Source organism: Sinocyclocheilus rhinocerous, unplaced genomic scaffold (genome assembly GCF_001515625.1).
Source record: "Sinocyclocheilus rhinocerous isolate Xijiao unplaced genomic scaffold, SAMN03320098_v1.1 scaffold1710, whole genome shotgun sequence".
Lineage (NCBI taxonomy): Eukaryota > Metazoa > Chordata > Actinopteri > Cypriniformes > Cyprinidae > Sinocyclocheilus > Sinocyclocheilus rhinocerous.
In genome coordinates, this window is record NW_015650690.1 from 479,289 (window position 1) to 500,636 (window position 21,348).

General features: G+C 36.5%; 1 protein-coding gene across 1 annotated transcript in view; it reads left to right on the top strand.

Annotated features, from left to right (window-relative positions):
- The window catches only part of LOC107712065 (calcium-dependent secretion activator 1-like), a 95,766-nt gene that overhangs the window by 30,069 nt on the left and 44,349 nt on the right, over nt 1-21,348 (top strand). The window contains exons 4-11 of the mRNA XM_016517189.1: nt 8,942-9,022; nt 9,369-9,602; nt 11,081-11,202; nt 16,574-16,685; nt 18,538-18,677; nt 19,402-19,468; nt 19,692-19,800; nt 20,002-20,214. Coding sequence (XP_016372675.1) covers nt 8,942-9,022; nt 9,369-9,602; nt 11,081-11,202; nt 16,574-16,685; nt 18,538-18,677; nt 19,402-19,468; nt 19,692-19,800; nt 20,002-20,214 — 1,078 coding nt within the window. The remainder of the gene's footprint in view (nt 1-8,941; nt 9,023-9,368; nt 9,603-11,080; nt 11,203-16,573; nt 16,686-18,537; nt 18,678-19,401; nt 19,469-19,691; nt 19,801-20,001; nt 20,215-21,348) is intronic.

Consider the following 21,348-nt stretch of genomic DNA (forward strand, 5'->3'; position numbering starts at 1 on the left):
AGCAACTTTAAAAGGTATTAAGCCAAAAGGTACATCCGTATGAAAAGCACTGGGCTTAAAAAATTGCAGACGCTTATAGTCTTCATATTTTAGCTCTTTTTCCTCAGCTATATTGAGAGAGAGATCTCATCTGAGCCTCCTCCATTAAATCTCAGTCTTTCAAATGTGCTTTGAAGATTGCTAACCCACTTTTCCTTTTCCACTTTTCCTGCTAGCTCAGACTTCAGGGTGGGAATTAGCATACTGTCTCCCAATGTTTGTCACTCAGAAAGCCAAAAAACACAGCTAAAGTGACAGAAAAGTCCATTAGTCCAAAGTTAGTCCATTTTGTTCTTAATGGATCTTATATTGCTCAGATGGGATGCTACAGAGCATTTACTTGGAGACTAAGTTTATTTTCTTATCCTAATTAAAAATCCTCAGTTTGTAAATATGGCCAAATAGGCATTCGCTGAAAGCACTTAAGGGATCTATAACACACTGAAAAATGCCTTCAGGGAAACGTGACGGTAAGAAATCGTTAATATATCAACTGGTAAGCGTGTCTTTTCGATGGATGGACAAACAGCAAGCGAGGGGAGCGGAACAAGTAGGAGGGAAGTTCAGCATAAAATCTCCTCAGTCCTGGCAGCATTCATGTCAGTGTAGTCAAAACATCCCAGTGCTGGCAGGGGCAAAACTGCTGCATCTGCTGACAAATAAGCCCACAACCAGCATTTTTCACCATTTCTGTGTGACAAGTATACCTGCAAGCACTGTTTCCGTGACAAACAAACAATGTTTTGCCTCTGATTTTCTGCCAGTTTCATAGGCACTTTTTTATATCGTCAAATGCAGACACTTACAGAAATAGTTGAAAGTTCTGTCATTGTTTACTCAGACTTGTGTGCGTTTTCAATCCTGTGTGATTTTCTTTCTTATGGGGAATGAAAAGGAGAAGTTTATGCTGCTGTTCCCTGTATAATGAAAGTCAATAATGACCAGGGGCTGTCAAGCTACTGCTGGCATTTTGATGAGTATTTTTGGGACAAATATATATTCTTCAAAAGTTTGGGGACAGATTTATTTATTTATTTATTGGAGAAAGAAATTAATGCTTTATTCAGCAAGGATGCATTAAGTTGATCATAAGTGACAGTAAGCACTTCTACATCATTACAAAAAAAAAAATTCTGTTTCAGATAATTACTGTACTTTTGAACATTCTATTCATCAAAGAATCCTCAAAATGTACGATGTACGCAAAAATATTAAGCAGGATGATGGTTTTCGACAATATGATTTCTGCAAAGACTGGCTGCTGAAAATTCAGCTTTGCTATCACAGGAATAAATTACATTTAAAAATATATAAAAATAGAAACAGTTATATAATATTTCACAATATTACTGTTTTAAAGGCTTTTTAATCAAATAAATGCAGCTTTGGCAAGCATAAGAGATTTCTTTCAAAAACTTTAAAAACTGACCCCAAACTTTTGAACGGTAATGTATAGACCTTTTTTAAGGATTTCACAGTTCATTGTTAGGCTTAATGTATACAAAAAGAAAGGGTCATAAAACTATAGCTTCCAAGATTTTGGCTTATAAGAGATTACTTTAGAGAAGCCTCCAAGACATATGCTTTCTGGAGTAGATGGAGAACTCATGACACAGCTAAAAGAGCTATTTTAAACCCACTTTGAATAGATCACAGCCGCACATTTGGGATGACTCAGAGGCTAGGATGTCATATCATCCTGTTGGCAAGATCAGTGCTTTATATGATCAAAAAGCCCTTGTAATTGCTTTGGGAGATCATCAATTAGCTGGTCAATCAGCATCAATTTATACTAGCTTTGAAAAACTAATTTGGTGAAAGGTTACTTTTTTTTTTGGATGATTTCAGAAATGTTACAACTTGCACTCTCAGCTGATCTCACAGCAGGCAATTGGTTGGATTTCCGAGTCAGTATCAAAACGTGTTTACCGTGAGTTTATTTACACAGTAAACAAGAATCGATCGGGCCGCTCCACATCAAACCAAGCATATTTTGCTTTTGTAAAGTAACGAAAAACCTCTCTCTTGCTCTTTCCCTTTATCCTCAGGAAGGACTCTGTTGTGTGGGTCGCAAGGCCATGTGTAGGAGGCATTTTCTTTTGGCTGCCAAAAGATGCTTCATACACCACCTGCAGTGTATTTAATGAAAGCACAATCACACATAATTGGTAAAAATTGTCTGGTGCTCTGTGGATTCAGCTGGAGCAACTGCGCTGTTGACTGCCCTGCACATACACATACCCATCATCACAAATAAAAACAAACGATCCATTGCATTACCTTCACGGCCAACCTTTCCTCTGGCTTTGTTTTTACATTTTTCAGAGCTGAAGCCATACATACAGCAAGCCCAAAAAGTATTTGAACATTTAAAATGCCTAAATATAATTACGTTAACAATACAACATCAAATCAAGTGACATCTGCAAACAAATTATGCTATACCTGATGCTAGTTGGGCCACTATATGAATTCACTGCTTATTTCAGCAGCAAATATTCCAGGCCATTTGAATGTAGAGGTACTGAACCATCTCAAAGTGTGTGTTATTATCAGCCATTTGTGCATTAATAAACAGAAACCTTTTACAGGAAACCTGTCAAATAAGGATGGATGAGTATGAGTGTAGGATTGCTTTCTGATTATTTCGCCATGCAATGGTTAATGAACTGTGGCAGGCAGTTGTGACGGGAGTGTTTCGGCAAATATTGTTTGCGAACAAAGCAACGGAGACGGCGTATTTAGTGTTTGCTGGTGCCATAGCGACTGAAAGCAAAGTCAACACATTTTACTCTAATGCTGCATCTCTAATAGTCATACGGATAACATTACCTGCATTTCAGGGGTAACGTTGGATTACTTTTCAATATTATTGCTTGAATCGCTTCTAAGTCAAGTTCAATCTCTTTGAGATAATAGAAAACAGTGAATGTGCTGTGCGCTGTAGTTAGTGCTAGCTCATAAACTGGTCCATTCACGCTCAGCTCCCTCCAGTCACAAATAGATTCTCTCTGTGATGCACACCTCTGGTGCTCTCAAGAGCCTCCTCATTGAATTACTGAATAGATTAATTCAGCCTTTCCTGTTTCTTCTCTCTCATTGTTGTCTGTTCTTTGTTGTTTAGGGGACATGTGTAGCTTTGAATGTTGGCTTCTCTGACAGTTTAAAAAATGTATGTAAAGAATTGTCTGAGGGTATTTACAGTCTAAATAGATTGGGTGTTCACATTAATGTTATAGTGGTAACAGTTTAGAATAGGGACCAATTCTCACTATTAATTAGTTGCTTATTAGCATGCCTATTTATAACATATTGGCTGTTTATTAGTACTTATAAAGCACATATTCTGCATGACCATATTCTACATCTCTAATCCTACCCAATACCTAAACTTCACAACTACCTTACTATTAATAAGCAGCAAATTAGGCGTTTATTTAGGCAAAAGTCCTAGTTAATGGTTTGTTAATAGCAAGAATTGGTCCTTCAAATAAAGTGTGACCATTATAGCCTTAATTAATAAAAACCAACTCAAACCTCTTTCTGTGAACAGAAAAAAAAATCTCTTTCCATTTTTTCATAGACAACATTGCCATTGCTATAGGATTGCAATAGGATTTTTGTAATTATTATTAAATACAAATATTAAACGTTATATTGCAATAATACCCTTATTGTGAAGTAAAACAGAACAGCTTGATTCACAGTAAATGAGCCGATGTGAGATGATGAAACACTGGCAGCACCCTAACATAAGTTTCAACAATAGCAGTATGTTGTCTTTGCCAAGCCTACATACAGTAATTATTGTGTGCATATGAAAACTGGCAGTGATATTGTGCTTTGTCAGACAACCTCTATCTCTCTCTTTCTCCCTCTCTGTCTCTCTCTCTCTCTCTTTAAAAGCTCCTTTAATTTGTCAGCTCTATTGCTTTGCATTTAAAGCTCCTGTTCATCTCCTCAGGAGTAACTGGAAAAGTTGATACAACCCATATCAGTCCAGCTGACCCAACAACAAAAGCCGTTTCTTAATGTATGTTGGTAACAGTAACAGCAGAAATAGAGAAAGAGAGAAAGTTGGTTCATTGCTGTCGGTGACAGGAGCTGATTATGTGCTCCACTAATCAACAGCTCAGAATGAACCAGCAGGGTTACAGCACACACACACACACACACACACACACTGCAAATGATCATTCACATTTTTATGCTATCATGCACTGAAACAATGCATTTGTTCTATATAATAATGTGCATAATTGGTTGTATTTTTCCCTAACAGTCCTTCAAAAGAATGTGGCTGCTTCTGCCCTTTTTAAAAGAACAGTTCTGCTGTTCTGTCTTTTCATTATTTTATAGTACATGACGAACTCTGGCATATTTGACTCTTAACTAGTAAAAAGGAAACCATCAGTCATTTAAGAGCATATCTCTGTCTACCTGTCTCTTTATTTTTCTGTCTCTCACTTGCTACTTTTCTTTCTGTCTTAAGGGCATTTTACACAGTGCATGGTAGGCAGTAAAATGATTTTTTAGATATATTTTTTAGCTTTCTTGTTTTCCATACATGTGATGTTGGACATAAAATGATACCCACTATTGCTCAATGCTAGCAAACAAAAGCATGGTGCATTTATGAATGAGGCAAATACTATAGTAATATTATATTCCAGCACGTTGCAACTAAATTGCTCTCATTATATTGAAGCGATCTACACATTTTTTGTATAAATTCTAAAAAATGATTTTAGTTTTTAAAAAGTAGCATATATTTGAATGGATTCAAATACATTATTTTTTACATTACATGAATTATCATTAAAAGAAAGTCGGCTGGTGATCATCTTAATAATTATGTTCATAATTATAAAATAAATAATGCACCATTATTTTTAGTCTAGCATCGTGTTTGTACTGTAGCTGACTGATTTGCGTTAGTGACCATTTGTCCATAAAATGTGTTATTTTTTTCCATAAAATAGGCTAAGCACAATTAAAAATCAGCCTAAATAAATGTGATTCGTGAGAAGACCGGATATGAGTTGTTTTTTAGGATTTATATAGCTCAGAAAAATCAGCAAAAGCATTTTTTGACAACAAAAAGGTTTTATTGTGAATAAAAGCAATGGAAAGATATATTTAACCTTTAAATGTCTTATTTTTTAATCTTTCCACATGCACAACGAATCAGGATTTTTGAGCACAAGCTCAGCAACCAGTGTTGCTTTCAGTGCCGCCTCCGTTCTGCCACCTCTATCCCATTGAAAATGAACTGAAAACCCTTTGTAACAGTGTACTGTGTAAAATGGCCTTACAAATCCTTCCTTTTTCTTCTTCTTTGGTGTGTGTCTTAATACCCTGCTATTGCTGACCATTGCAACATGTTTTCTAATCTAACCCCACCCATGCACACACACACAAAGACACACACACAAAGACACACATACAAAACCTCTGTCACTTCCTATCTGCCAGATTGGCCAGTAGATCAATAATACAGTAGCCAAGATGTTCAGACTTTCGAATATATCAGTGGACAGCCGAAGGTCATGCTGTAGGGTTTAGTCACATGACTCGATCTTGTGCTGTCTGCCCTATTACTTCACACAATGTCACAGATGTCTCTCTCCCGCACGCAGCAGAGGAGCCTTGAAGGGAAGAGAGAGAATCAAGACAGGTGGAGAGGTGGTTGAGAGAGATGCTGTGAAGGAGTGTGGTGACAGCAGAAAACGGCGAGAAAGAGAGAGGAGGAAGAAACGAGTAAGGTTGAGAACACAGTCTGCCATCAGCAAATCTAAATGTGGGAATACATTATTGATGCTGTGAGTCTCTGAGTTTCACTCGCTCCATCTCGGTGAGGACCGAGGAATCGGGGCAACAGCTGTCGGGAGCTCCCTCTGCTGAGATGCCGTCTAACTCTATCAGATCACGGTACTGAAGTGAACATTACCGTTCAAACCCTGTGCCTGTTACGCTGGCTGCTGTATGTTAAAAAGGCCACAAGGATTTACAGTGTCTTTTGAATTACAGGGTCCACTAAACAAACAGCAGTCGAATGCTGAAGATCCTTTGAATTATATTTCAGTGTCTTGGTGATTATACCAGGCCTGGGATTTTCTGTTTACTGCTCGCAATAGAGAATAACAAGAGCAAAGAGAGCTTTCTAATTAATTACAGTGAAAGGAAGTTATTCTTCTTTCAGAAAGTTTTCAGAAAGTATTTACCTCTTTCTGCTAAACCTCCCATAAAACATCCCTTCTGTAAACAATACATACATTTTCATGTAATCCTTAAGTGAAAGGTTAACATATTTGACACAAGCACAAGACTCAACTCAAGCTATAAGTACCCCCTTGAATTTTATTTTATTTTATTTTTAAGGAACCGATGTTTGAATTTATTTTATTTTGTTTATTTTCCTGTACTTGAATTTGAATTGGCTCGAGAGACAACTGCATTATTTGGTGCAAGAATTGTTTTTGTGTTTTATTACTATATTAACTGTTTTCCCACATATATTCCCATATCCCCATATATATATTAATTTATTGATGCATTGATGCATTTTGCTTTTTGTATAAAAGTAATAATCTACTCGAGGCTGTGCATTACAGTGTTTTTAGCAAGGCTAAGGATGACTGCTTTAACAACACCCTTTTATTAGTGTAAAATCAATATAATGCATGACTTCCCATGGCTTGTTGCTTTAATACGCTTTGATGTGAAATGTCATACACTGTATGAGTTAATGTTAAACACATGGCCATAACATGGCCTTTACACCAGAGTTACAGCTGCTAAATGAAGAACTGAGGTAAATAAACTAATGATGAACCTCTGTACAGACACCCAACCTCCATGTAGTGTTTGCCATCTATTATTAAGACTAGGCTTTTGATGAAAGAGCCGTTTACCTCCAAACAGAACAGAAGCGTGCAGAATAAATGAGGAAATTGAGCTTTACCAGCTTGTTTGTACTTGGATCTACTAGGCGATTCCTGACCAGCATTTCAGTCGTGTTTACGGATGTCTCCTGTAAATTATTTACAATATATTATTTGTTAGATACGTGCATGAAATGCTCGAGAACCACAGAGAGATGCTCATTTTGCATAAACCGAGAGCAGAGGTTGCCTGTTTCCAAAAAAATTATGGCACGCCCTTCCACAACTACTCTCCCCCGAGCTAGCCTGGAGAACAATGCGATTATGAAACAGGTCATTAGGTCATTGTAGTCCTCCCAATGTGCCATCAAAGTTCACTCTGGCATTTTTAGCTTCAGAGAAGCCCATATGCAGACTTTTGAAGACCAAAGGGGTTATGATCAATAATTTAAACAAAAGCTTTTAGTCGAACACAATGCGCCGGAGAATTCTGCTTAAAATACGCACTTCTTCTATTCCAGGGGCCACACTAGCACAAATGCGCACACAGAGGGTTCCTGTATTTGCTGAGCCATGCTTAATTAGAACACAGCCTCTGGAGAGCAGGGCAGAAGATAGACAGGGCTCTGGGGACCGGGACTCAACTCTGCCCCTTGTGACAGGGTTTCCCACTCCAGACTGACTGTCGCCATGGCAAGGGTTGCCTTGGTGCTGTCGCCCGTGGATTCTGTGTGGACAGGAGCAGGAGAGTGACATAGACAGGAAGTGATGGCTTTGGATGGGGAGGCTTCAGATGCCATAACACACAAACAGACAGTGACACGCTCGCACGCCCACACACGTGCAACAGAGTTATCGGGGGTGAAGAGATTATTTCCTATTCCAGCACATCAGATTTTTCCTCTCCATAGGGGTTTTCCATCTTCCCCAGGGCCCTTGTGGGTGTAATATAGTTTATGCTTTAGAACAGGATTTATAGCCATGTATTTATGTATGAGGTGCTGTATATTTGAGCAGTGCAAAAATTGGTTACAGATGAAATATATTAGATTTTTTTATTGATGCTGTGTGGGTCACGGACAAGAAATATATAAAGATATACATTTTGGCATACATCAGATGGTAAAAGTGAAAAGTATGAATTAAAAGTTCTTTGTAACAGATATTAAATTAACTTATCCTCTAATCACTTAGTGAATGTTTTAGTTATAGTAATTTTAATACTTAATCTTCAACTTATTTCAGTTAGTTGTCAAAGCAACATTTATACTCTCTAATCTAATGTAAAATTGATATTTTATTTTATTTCAGCTTTATTTCGTTGAATGAAAAATATTTTTAATAGTTTTAATCACTTAATGAAAAGGTAAATGGTCACTCGCATCTTGAAAGGAGAAATGCAACTGTTCATTATTACATTTTTATTTCACAAATGAACAAAGGATCAGTGTTATTTTAGTATTGAAAATATAAATAGTAAAATATATACTAATATTAAGTATGTATTAATATTGTTAGCTTTTAATTTTAATATCTTCAGTTTTCATTTTCAAGTTTTATTAATTTTATGTGTTTTTGTCATTTTTGTTATTAAGGTTTATTTTTTTTAATTTGAGTTTTAGTTTTAATAATTGTGATACATCATATTAAAATTATTTTAGTCAGTTGCCAAGGCAATATTTCTCATTATTGTTTATAAATATTAAGTTTTAATAAAACGCAATATTCATATTTTATTATGTCAGCTTAATTCAAATGAATGAAAGTGACTTTTATCAGTTTTAATTACTTAGAGTAATAAGGAACAGTTGTATTTCTGCTTTCAGGATGTGTGTGGCCATTGACCTTTTCAATCTGACCCCTGGTGAGCCCAATTATGTCACATATGTGGTGCAGGAAAGCTGTAACAGGGGTCAGACTTGATTAGCTGCCTTCTGGAGATGTATAGGTTGGTATTAGTGTGTGGAGGTTTGAAGGCTGATGGTAACCAATATTACTTTGTGTGTGTGTGGTTGCAGTTGGATAATCTGGACGAGCAAGCAGCTCAGATCAGGAGAGAACTGGATGGGCGTCTGCAGATGGCTGATCAGATTGCCCGGGTAAGTCTCATCATTTGATCACTTACACGTGGACAGAGATGCCCCAGACGTGCTGTAAACAGAACTGGCATCCATTCCATTGCAACTCAGCCAATTCAGTTTATGCACCCACATTCATTTTATAATTCAAACCATCTAGAATTTTGCCAAGTAGGACTTGTTCCATAATGAATATATTTTGGGTCAAGTTGACATTTTGAATCAAGTTCAGTTAAGCCTTCTTCCATTCAAGCTGATAAAATACTAGTTTTTAATAATGCTAACATCAGTGGTATTTTTTTATTTTTAATCAGAATAATTAAAAATATTAGAATTTTCTTCTTTGCTATTTCTTAAAAATATTCAGGCTGGCAAATTCCCCAAGTTTGTGTCGAAGGAGATGGAGGCTATGTATATCGAAGAACTGAAGAGCTCAGTCAACCAGCTGATGGCTAACCTGGAGAGCATGCCAGTTTCAAAGGGAGGAGAGTTCAAACTGCAGAAGCTAAAGAGGGGACACAACACCTCCATCATTGATATGGGACAGGAAGATGAAAACCAGCTGTCCAAGTCTGATGTTGTGCTGTCTTTCACACTTGAGGTAAGAACTGTTCTAGCCTTCAGGCAGTGTAGTTTAGTTTTGTGCTCAAGGCCAGGGTTCACATAGTATGCCGTCTCATCGGGCCCAGGGGAGAGAGAGTGATTTTTAGTTGTGGCCCTGCTCAAGGCTTCCATGCATTTGACTTTCTTTGGTGAAGGTGCATACAATTAACCATTAAGTGTTAAACAAATAACCAAACTTGAGAGACAATGTCAGATGCGGAAAGAGTGGTAGGAGCAAATAATCTACAATAATCTACAAATAATCCACACGACTCCAGTCCATCAATTAATGGATTTGTTTTTTACAAACACAAAGCTTTTCATTTCACAAGATGTTAACTGATGGACTGGAGTCGTGTGGATTACTTGTGGGTTACTGTGGGGTGGTTTTATCAGCTGTTTGGACTCTCATTCTGACGGCACCCATTCACTGCAGAGGATCCATTGGTGAGCAAGTGATGTAATGCTAAATTTCTCTAACTCTGTTTTGATGATCAAACAAACTCTACTACGTTCTGGATGGTCTGAGGGTGAGTACATTTTCATTTTTGAATGAGCTATTCCTTTAAGCATTTTTGGTGCTAGTTCCATTAAAACAACAGACTTTGCCAAGTATTTTTAGGTTTTAGCTGTAGCTGTATCCTTTGAACTTGTTAAAATGTGCTGATTTGAACAAAACTTTAAAAAAATAGTCTGTAGCATGTTACAAAGTTGAAAAAAGTGCAACAATCTCAAATAGCGTTTACTACCACACTTGCAAATATCTTTTGGGAGTCTAAGGGTTTGCCTCTCATCATTTCGAATTAATAGACAGTCCTTAGTTTTGATAGAGAATTTAAATGAGTAGCAATGATAAATTTAGCAATATTAGCAGCTGCAGTGTTAGTTTAACACATGCGTCTATGAGATTTTAATCTTTACTGAGTTTCCAGCCCTTGCTAGCGCATAAATTATGCAGACAGAAAGGGCTGCAGCATATTAAAAAAAGGTTATACTGCATTTTTGAATAATGATGCCTCTGAGAAATCTCCCCTCTCAAGTCTGAGGTTTTGCTATAATTATACTATCTTGAGCTAGCTCGTTTTCAGGGCAGTTGATTATAACGTGGCACGGCTTTAGTAGTCACAGTGGCTGACAGAGCAGTGTTTTATGGATTTGATAGTCTGGCTTCTGTCTTTGGAGTCTATTTTGTTTTGGGGAGCTACGAGCTGCCGGATTTTATAGGTGCTCTGGGTGTGTGGATTGATTTTCGCTCCAGACGTAAACAGTGCTTATTCAATGAGTGTCAAGAACAAGAAAGTTGAATACTAATAAAAGTTGATAATGTGGTCAAGAAGTTGAGTGGATCCTGATTGGCTGCTAATGAAACAAGAGCTTTTAAAACAGCATCCAAGGGAATGTTTAATTGCTTATGTGAGCATTACAAAACATACTATACCTGCATATAAAATACAACCAAATGTTTCTTTTGTGTAGGTGGTGATTATGGAAGTTCAGGGGTTGAAGTCGCTGGCTCCCAACCGCATTGTGTACTGCACAATGGAGGTGGAAGGTGGAGAGAAGCTACAGCCGGACCAGGCTGAGGCCTCCAAACCCACGTAGGACACTTTCTTTATTTTCTCTCACTTTTTTTTTTTTTTTTTGTAAATACCTTTTAATGGCTCATTTGCAATTAATTTTAAGATTCAAATGATTTTGATTATCAAAATTAACATCTACAGTACCATTCAAAGGTTTGGGGTTTGTAAGATTTTTGTCCCTTATGCTCACCAAGGCTGCATTTATGTGATCAAAAATATAGCATAAACAGTAATACTGATAAAAGTATTAAAAATTAAATTTAAATTGACAAATTAATTATTGTGGTGGCACAGCTACATTTTCAGCAGCCAGAAAGTTCACAAGAACAGCATTTATTTGAAATTGAAATATTTTGTAACATTAATGTCTTAACTGTCACTTTTGATTGATTTATTGCACCCTTACTGAACAAAAGTTTTAATTTCTTTCAAAAAAATCTTAGTGATTCCAAACTTTTGAACATTAGTGTATATTTGTATAGTTTTACATTCATGTGTTAAAATGCTTTAAAATATGTGTAAATGTATGTAGATATGGGTATTTCAGTGGCTAATGCTGACATCTGGAGAGCAATGTGGAAGGCGTCTGATGTAATGTCAAAATGAATACAAATACTTATTTTATCAAATGTTTACTCAAAATTCATATTATAATAAAATGCATTGCTAATAATAAGCTACATTTTAGTTATAAGTTCTGTAGATTTCCTATGGATTGGTAGTTTCCCTAAAATTAGACATCTTATGATGATACAATATACAATCTTTCACATTCTCAGCATGCATTATATTCATAATATGGGACATTTTTCTAACGGCAGTGCAGTTTCAGGTGCTGTGTCCTCCAACTAGAACTCTTATTTGGCCAGAGGCAGTTACTCAAGGGATGAGCACATGACATGGTGCTATTTTTGGGCCCTACGTTCCATCTTTGGATCAGATGCCAATTTATAACGAGCTAAAGAGCGAGAGGGAGCATGGTAGAGCGAGAAAGAATCAGAGAATATGAGACACAGCCTCCATGTCCCCTCAGAAAAGTAATCAGCTATGGAGAAACTGATTAGGAGTGCGTATCCCAGCGGAGGGGGGAGAAGCGAAGGAGAGAGAGAGACAGAGAGCCTCCAGCACTCCTGGAGAATAATGACGTCACGTGAGAATTAGCATTTAGATTCTATCATCACACACACCAACCTTCACATGTGTGTGTATGCGTGAGAATGTGCACATACACATGCCTTTGACGGTAGTAAAATCTGCTTCATATACAAAGTCACCTTCTTGCCCCACAAATGAGGAAAACCTACAATGAAGCATAGTCTTCAAGGACATTTTCTTTCCCCTGTTTTATACCTTTCTCCTTTCTATGCTTTCCTTCAAGGGCTGGGCAGTATAGCAAAAAAATCAATATAAAGCAAGAAAAAAAAAAGAATAAATAAATAAAATCTCAGTATTTTTTGACAGTATAATTCTTGAACATGTTTTCCACATTGCTTTTCACTATGTAATCACAAGAAAGAGTTATTTATTTTGCACCAGTGAATAGTAATAGATAAAACACTAATAGATACCTACATATATTTTAACATTATTTCAGTTTTTTTTTAATTATACCTTTTTAACACTTTTTTAGTTATATTTCATTATTTACATTTTTTTATTAGTTGAAAAATACCATGCAATAATACCATTTTAAATGCTGATGCAAATGAATAATTGAATCCAAGTTTTTTTTTTCAACCATTTTTTCAAATCAAATCAAAGATGCTATTGAAACATTCAAGTCAAGTCACCTTTATTTTTATAATGCTTTATACAATAGACATTGTTTAAAAAAAAATTACAATATTAAACTGGAAAATAACAGAATCAATTATGCAAATCCAAATTGTGCTATAAAGCAGCTGTAGCAAGATGATAGTGTCATTATTTAGCTCCGGTCGTTTCAGTGTTGCTTCAGTTCAGTTCAATAACTGTGCAAAGTTTATTCATTGTGATCAAGTTCAATTAATAAGCAGCTCTACTGAAGACAGTAGTGTCGTTTTTTAACTCGAGTCAGTTCAGTGTTGATTCAGTTCAATTTAATAACAGTGTCGATGTTGCAATCAGCACATCCCACATTCACAATATTGTTTCTTTTTACGTCACCAGCAAAATGGTAGGGGAGAGCGGGGCACAAAGTAACACTTTTTGACTTTCTCAAATTGTGTAAATCCACATGGGGTTCATAGTATAATTTTTTTATCCACAGTAATTTCACACTTGTCTAGTACAAATATGTCGCTTTGTTTCATAATTACAATGTATACGTTTTTCTTTATTTACCCTCAAAAATTGGAAGTGAAATGTGACAACATGCCCCGTTACTTTGTGCCCCGCGCTCCCCTACATTTATTGTGAATATTCAGTATATCGCCCAGCTCTACTTCCTTTCCCATATCAAAGCTTCCCTGCTCCCCTTTATTCTCTATCCATGATTCTGTTCCATTCTTTTCCTCTTCTTGTGACTTTTGCTTTCCGCTCTCTCTCTTTTCTTCTTTCAACTGTAAAGCACTTTGCTCTTATAAAAGCCTTATGATTATGAGTCATAGAACTCAGTCTATATTCATGTATTCATGCTGTCACTGGCAGTTGGAAACAGAGAGAATTGGCTCATTTTGGCAAAGCATAACAGCACTAATGGACACACAAGAATGTGTCACATCAAACAGACATGCTGAAGCAGAGAGATTAAGAGGAGGACGAGATAGCAAAAGAGACAGCAGAATCGGCGAGAAAAGGAAATTTGACATTCAGATGTACTTAGAAAAAGTTATTCAGTCAGCTGCTCAAGAATAAACATATCTTGGATTGTCCCAAAGGCACCTTCACACATACACACACACAGTTCAGGCATGCATGGCCTTGTGCAGTGTCAGCAACCTCTCTGACACTCGCCGTTAGCACTGTTAGAATGCTAACCCATCCATATCCATGGAAACCATACATACACTCAACCAGAAACGAAACATCTTTCATTCATTAACATAAGACTTTGCTATTCTTTGCGATTTATCAGTGCAAAAACCTGATTTCTTAATCACTAACCACCTGTCAACCAGAAGTTAAATTCAGAATAGCATTCCAGTGCATTTAAATTAAGTCTTTGTAATGTCTCTTTTCTTTATACGGTAAATGATCTATTATATATATTGATTGCACCACATTCGCAACATTCACAATTGCACTGTTACTGTCTGCAGATAGTTCTTTAAGTGCATATTTTGCTACAGCAACACAGACAGTATGTGGAAATCATGAGAGGGTGCAATTAATTCCTTGTGAATTCCTCTCTTTGTGTTATAAAATATTTAATATCCCTTGTAGGCCCTTAGAAAAATATAGCGGCAAACATTTGGCCAGCAAATTTTCCTCAAGCTCATATTTTCTGTGTTGCAAATAAAAGAGTTTTTGCTAATAGACTCAATCCGTTCTCAACCGCCCAGCCGTTATATGTTTATCGCCCCCTGGTGTTCATCAAACAAATTGACGATTGTGTTCACCCGTCGCTCAATCTGCATTTGTCACTTCTCCAAGTGATAAATCACACTTCCCACCACACACATAGCAGATTTTTTCCCTCTTGCGCTAGCTTTCTCTTTTTCCCTCTTTTCCATTCCATCTCTTTTTCGCTCTCCCCCTTTTTCTTTGTCTCATTTGACTGCTGCCTCTGAAACATGCAGCCTGTTTCCACGGCAGCAGATCATGTCACGTGTTTCGGTTTTACTAGGCCAACTACCCCTCACCCTGTGTGAGTGTGCAGGAGAGAGTGTATCTGTGATTTCCTAGGTGTACGTTTCTATATTGTTGCATCATATTATTCTGAGATTTTGTGCATTTATTATTTATAATATCAATACTGATTGTTTAAAGCATGTCTGTGAGTTATAGTCTTTTCTCACTCTCACTGAGACCCGCTAGAGTTTGATCTCCTATACACAAGTTGAAGATAGCAGAGCTGTACAGTTATTATATTTCTCCCTTTATGAAGGCTTTACACAACAAACATATGGATTAGTGGCCATAAAAAGGAGGAAAGCATAGTGGGACTGTAACAGCGGCATTTTCTTTAAGGAATTAAAGGATGCAGTGCTTCCACAGAAAAATTAGGATGAAAAAATAATAGTACATAAAGCTTAAAAAATAATAATTGACACTAGCAAATAAAGTTTATACTGAGGGTTCTTTTGCTTCATTGACATGCTAAAGAGTAGCATGAATTTGACTGTAAATTGGGGAAATCTGGGAAAATTGTATTAAGTGAAAGTAAAGAAAGCAAATTCTTCCTGAGTAAATTAGATATATATGGAATAAATATCAAGTTAATTAATATGCTTCAGAATGTTTGCTAATGTTACTTAAAGGAATAGTTCTCCCAAATAAAAAAAAATGCTGAAAATGTATTCACCCTCAGGCTATCCAATATGTAAATGAGTTTCTTTATTCATCAGAACAGATTTGGAGAAATTTAGCATTGCATCACTTTCTCACCAGTGGATCCTCTGCGGTGAATGGGTGCCGTCAGAATGAGAGTCCAAACAGCTGATAAAAACATCACAATAATCCACAAGTAATCCAGTCCATCAATTAATGTTTTGTGAAGTGAAAATCTCTTTGTTTGTAAGAAACAATTCCATCATTATGGCGTTTTAGACAAAAAACAAAAACAAAAGCACTTTTCCTCAGGTCTGCTACATGACACTGGACTGTAACAATGCATGGGTACAGAAAGAGTAAATAATGGTGGACTGTGAATGTGCACTTTCGAAATCTTCTTTAAGTTATTTATTTATTCATTTATTTTCCAAATGTCAGACTTGTCCATTGTGTCAGAGAATCTAGTACCAGTAATCACCAGAGAATATCCTCTGCTGAAAGCATTTATGTACAAAAACATCAGACGATACGCTTCACCCACTGGTCTGTCTCTCATGCACTTGACATTCAGTATGAGATTTTTACGACCTTATCAAATGATTTGTTAGCGAACGATTTCATCAGCCCTGCCGTGTAGCCGAATAGGACTGCGGAGATTGTTTTCCTCGCTGATCAAAGTAATACAATGAAAACAAGGGTTGCGAGATGTCCCTGTGCGCAGCGGTTACGCAGTGATAAAGTAATAAAGAGCGGCCGAGTTGTCAAGGAGATCTATGATACCTGGAGAAAGCCATATGTTAGCATTCCTATACATCTTAAAGGGGGTTGTTCGGTAGGCGCAAGAGCCCCTTGAAGTAACACCTTGGTGGCTGTACTGTTTGTGTGTGAGAATTATGAAAATGAGTGTAGAAAATAAATACTGTAGAAGCCTAAAACTAAGGACATCAATGGAGTTTGTGTGTATGTGTGTTCTCAGTTGGGGAACCCAAGGAGACTTCACCACCACACACCCTCTGCCAGCGGTCAAAGTGAAGCTCTTCACAGAGAGCACAGGGGTCTTGGCCCTGGAGGACAAGGAGCTGGGCCGGGTAACTCTCGATCCTTCTTTTCTTTCTTGTGGCTTTGGACATCAGTCGTTCTGTTTGTTTTTTTGGAGTTTGAGGATTATTTGAGGTTGTTATGGTGTTATAGAAGTGATGTCTTACTTTATAATTCTGCTTTTGCCTCATTCTCCTGCTGATTGATGCTTGTGGCTAAAAAAGAATCTCCAGGCTTGAAAATTCCTGTGAAGAAACAAGAAGCACGACCAGAATCAGATCAAATCCCTGTTCTGTTTCTTCAGTGAATATTTGATTTTTATTTAGAGGTTATATTCCCAAAGAACAAAACAGGCTTCCTTTTAACGAGTTAGAATTTGAATTGAATTGACCACACCCCTCTGGATTTTGATTTGTTGTAATTTTTTTTTTTTTTGGCTAATTATGCTTGTTTATTAACTAGGCTATGATAAGTACAGTGCTGTTAAACACAGGCATCACAAATGCCTATATTTTTCAGATAATATTATACAAAATAAGCAATATAAAATTTGAATCTAATTGTTATCTAATATATTGAGTAAATTATAGTGTACTCAGTTATAGTGTGGGAAATGCTCTTCTACCATGATTCATAGAATTAATAATAAAAAATAAAAAGAGACATACAATACAGTTCAAAAGGTTGGGGTCAGTAGGATTTAAAAAAAAATAATACTGATATTCAGCAAGTATGCATTAAATTGATCAAGTGTGACAGTAAATACATGTATTTCTGTTTCAAATAAAGGATGTTCTTTTAAACATTCTATTCATAATATAATCTTGTATCATGGTTTCCACCAAAATATTAAGTAGCATTAATATTAAGTTCATAATTATAAGAATGTTTCAGCAGCATATTAGAATGATTTCTCATTAATCATGTGACCCTGAAGACTGGGGTAAAAGCTACTGAAAATTCATCTTTGATAAAATAAATGCAGCCCTGGTGATCATTAGAGACTTCTTTCAAAAACATTTTAAAGGTCTTTCCGACCATAAACTTTTGAACAGTAGTGTGTGCATGTTATTATTAAAACCTAAAGCAATGTAATTTCTTTTTAAATGTAAATTTTTATCCAAATTCAATTTGCAATTCTCCATCCTGTTTGCAACCTTAATTAGAATTCATGAATTGGAATCTAAAAAACATTCTACATTCAAGGACTCTGAGGTCCTCTAATTAGGACATAGTTAACATGCTTTTTGACCTTGACGGATGCTGGATTGGTACAGGGTTTAAAAAATGTGTCTCCATCAAGACTAAAGTAGACAGGCATCTCTAAGCCTTTAACTCTAGCTAAGAAATAGATTATGCCAACTTATCAGAGAGAGAAAAGAGAGAATAAAAAGCACAGGAGAGAATACGAGAGAAACTGGCTCTTCTCTGATAAGGTGCCAAGAGAAGAGCTGTACAGTCTAACTCTCAGTACACAGCCACATGAGCCAAAATTAACTGAATGTTGAGAATTTCTCTGAAAACGCTGACTGGCAAAGTAATATGTCATTATCAGCTCACACCCAGACTCAGGGATATTTTCCCACACCCACACAACCTGTTTATCCATTTAATGAATGCTTCATGTGTGAAAATGTCTTAGAGTTTCTAGAGCAGACACTAGCTATAGGATTACATGTTAAAGGGATAGCTCACCAAAAATGGAAGTTGTGTACTGAAAGAAGGTCATACGGGTTTGGAACAACATTTGAGAGTGTAAATAATTACAGAAGTTTAATTTTGGATGTGCTGTTCTTATTAATAGTGATAGCTTTGTTTCTCACTCTGTGGTTGCTCAGTCTGGTGTTAGGAATTGTGATCAGATGGACTTATAATCATGATTCTCTCATGTTGAATGATTAGGTGGTTCTTCACCCAACTCCAAACAGCCCAAAGCAGGCAGAGCTCCACAAGATGACTTTGACCAAGGCCTGCCCTGATCAAGATCTGAAGATCAAACTTGCCGTGCGCATGGACAAACCTCAGAACATGAAAGCTTGTGGGTAAGGGATTTTGTGGGGACAGGAATACTCATCTATAAAAGTCTTCAGTTCATTTGGAGATTGCATTTCAAAACAGTATCATCCAGACATAACATCTTTTATTTCATGATATAATGAAACACTATGTACTATATTGCTCTCTACCATTTGGGGTCTGTAAGATTTTTTTTTAATGCTTTTGAAAGTCTCTTATGCTTACCAAGGTTGCATTTATTTGATAAAAATACAGTAAAACCAATAAAATATTGTGAAATATTGTAAAATAAATAATGTGAAATGTTACTACAATTTAAAATATCTTTTCTATTTTAATGTATTTTAAAATGTAATTTATTCCTGTGGTGAAAAAGCTGAATTTTCAGCAGCCATAATTCCAGTCTTTAGTATAACATGATCCTTCAGAAATCAATCAAAATGCTGATTTGGTGCTCAAGAAACATTTCTTATTATTATCAATATTGAAATTAAACAGTATTGCTGTTGTGGAAACCATGCTATGTTTTTTTCATGATTCTTTTATTAATAGAAAGTTCAAAAGAACATAATTTATTTAAAATAAAAAAACTTTTGTTACATTATAAACGTCTTTACTGCCACTTTTGAAAAATGTAATGCATCCTTGCTGAATAAAAGTATAAAAAAAACGTACTGAACCTAAATATTTCAACGGTAGTGTATGAGAGTATGTATGAGTTGAAGTAAAATACTGTGATTATTTCTTTAGGTATTTATGGGCTGCTGGCAAAAACGTTTGGAAACGCTGGAAGAAGCGCTTCTTTGTCTTGGTCCAGGTATATCTTTTTATATATTTAAACTGAGTGCGTGAAAAATATGATGAATGCAACAAAGTTTGGTTTCGGCTTCAATTTGAAGTGCCTTTCGGTCATCAGGGCCTTAATGAACCATGTACAATTTTAAGTAGCGCATATGACACAGATGTAACCCAGAGAATCTAATGGGCTGCATATGGCATATTAAGCATTTTAAAACTATTTGTTTCTCTTTCTCCTACAGGTGAGTCAGTATACCTTTGCCGTTTGCAGCTATCGAGAGAAGAAGTCAGAACCACAGGAGCTGCTGCAGTTAGATGGCTATACTGTGGACTACACTGACCCACAGCCAGGTAATACTCCCACAGTCACAGATTACTCTTATGTACCTATTCTTACTTTATGGTTGTCAGACGTTAGTGGAACATGTCCATAGTTGATGTAATAATCTACATCTTTGTTTTTTTTGTTTGTAATGCAGCAAAAATGCATTTAGGTGTATCCACCAACCTGAATTTACTTGAAGTTGACTTCTTTTATTTCTGTGTGTACAGGTCTGGATGGAGGCCGGGCTTTCTTCAATGCAGTGAAGGAGGGTGACACTGTGATCTTTGCCAGTGATGATGAGCAGGACCGCATCCTATGGGTGCAGGCCATGTATCGAGCTACTGGCCAATCACACAAACCCGTCCCGCCCACCCAGGTCCAGAAACTGAATTCTAAGGGCGGAGCTGCAGCACAGATGGACGCCCCCATCTCTCAGTTCTGTAAGTAAACATACCAGTAAAGCATTTAATTACATTGTCAGTCAGGACAAAAATTGACTGAAGCTGAGATGGCGAGTAAATTAAATACATAGCAAGGGTTGTTAATATCCATCTTTTATAAAATGGTGATGGCTCCGTTATTTAGGCTATAGCCCCCATGCCCCACAACCACTCACATACAGTGAAAGTGTTGTCGTCACAACTCGTCATTTCGGTCACAAAGTATAGTAGATAACGCAGACTAATAATGAACAAATGAATTCAGGTTGTTGTCAGGTTGAATTAGTAACTCATAATGTCATAGTAATGCTACCTTGCACTCTCAGCATACTGCACAAGTATCAAGAAAAGGTCAGATGGAGTGTGTAGAGTGGAAAAATGTGTTTATTTTAATGTCCATGTCTTTGTTACTGCCCTTAATTACGCACTCCTGATTAGCTTTAGCGTCCATATGTAAGAATTTTCAGCTAATTTAATAGCTTAAATAATTTAAAGTGGTCAGCCAATACCAGCTTCTATCTATAAAGTTATAGTTAACCCAAAAATGAACATTATGGCATCTTTTACTCACCCTCATGTTGTTTCAAAACCATATGACTTACTTTCTTCTGTAGAACACATACATTTTAGTCTATTTCTTACACAAAGCATTTATATATCTTCAGAAGAATTAATTAATGATTTTATGGAAGTTTGAACCCTGTTTATTGTTCATTTGCATGCAATACAGTTTTCATATTGTGTCATTTTGTGTTCTACAGACGAAAGTAAGTTCTGGGGGTTTGGAATGACATGAGAATCATTAAACAATGACAGAATTTTCATTTTTAGGTCCTTTTAAAACTGAAATATCACCTTTTATTGAATTAAAGGGTTAGTTCACCCCAAAATGAAAATTCTGTCATTAATTACTCACCCTCGTGTTGTTCCAAACCCATAAGACCTTCGTTCATCTTCGGAACACAATTTAAGATATTTTTGATGAAATATGAGGGCTCTCTGACCCTCCCATAGACAGCAAGGTAACTACCACGTTCAAGGTCCAGAAAAGTACCAAGATGATCGACAAAGTAGTCCGTGTGACATCAGTGGTTCAACTGTAAAGTTACGAAGCTAGGAGAATGCTTTTTTGCA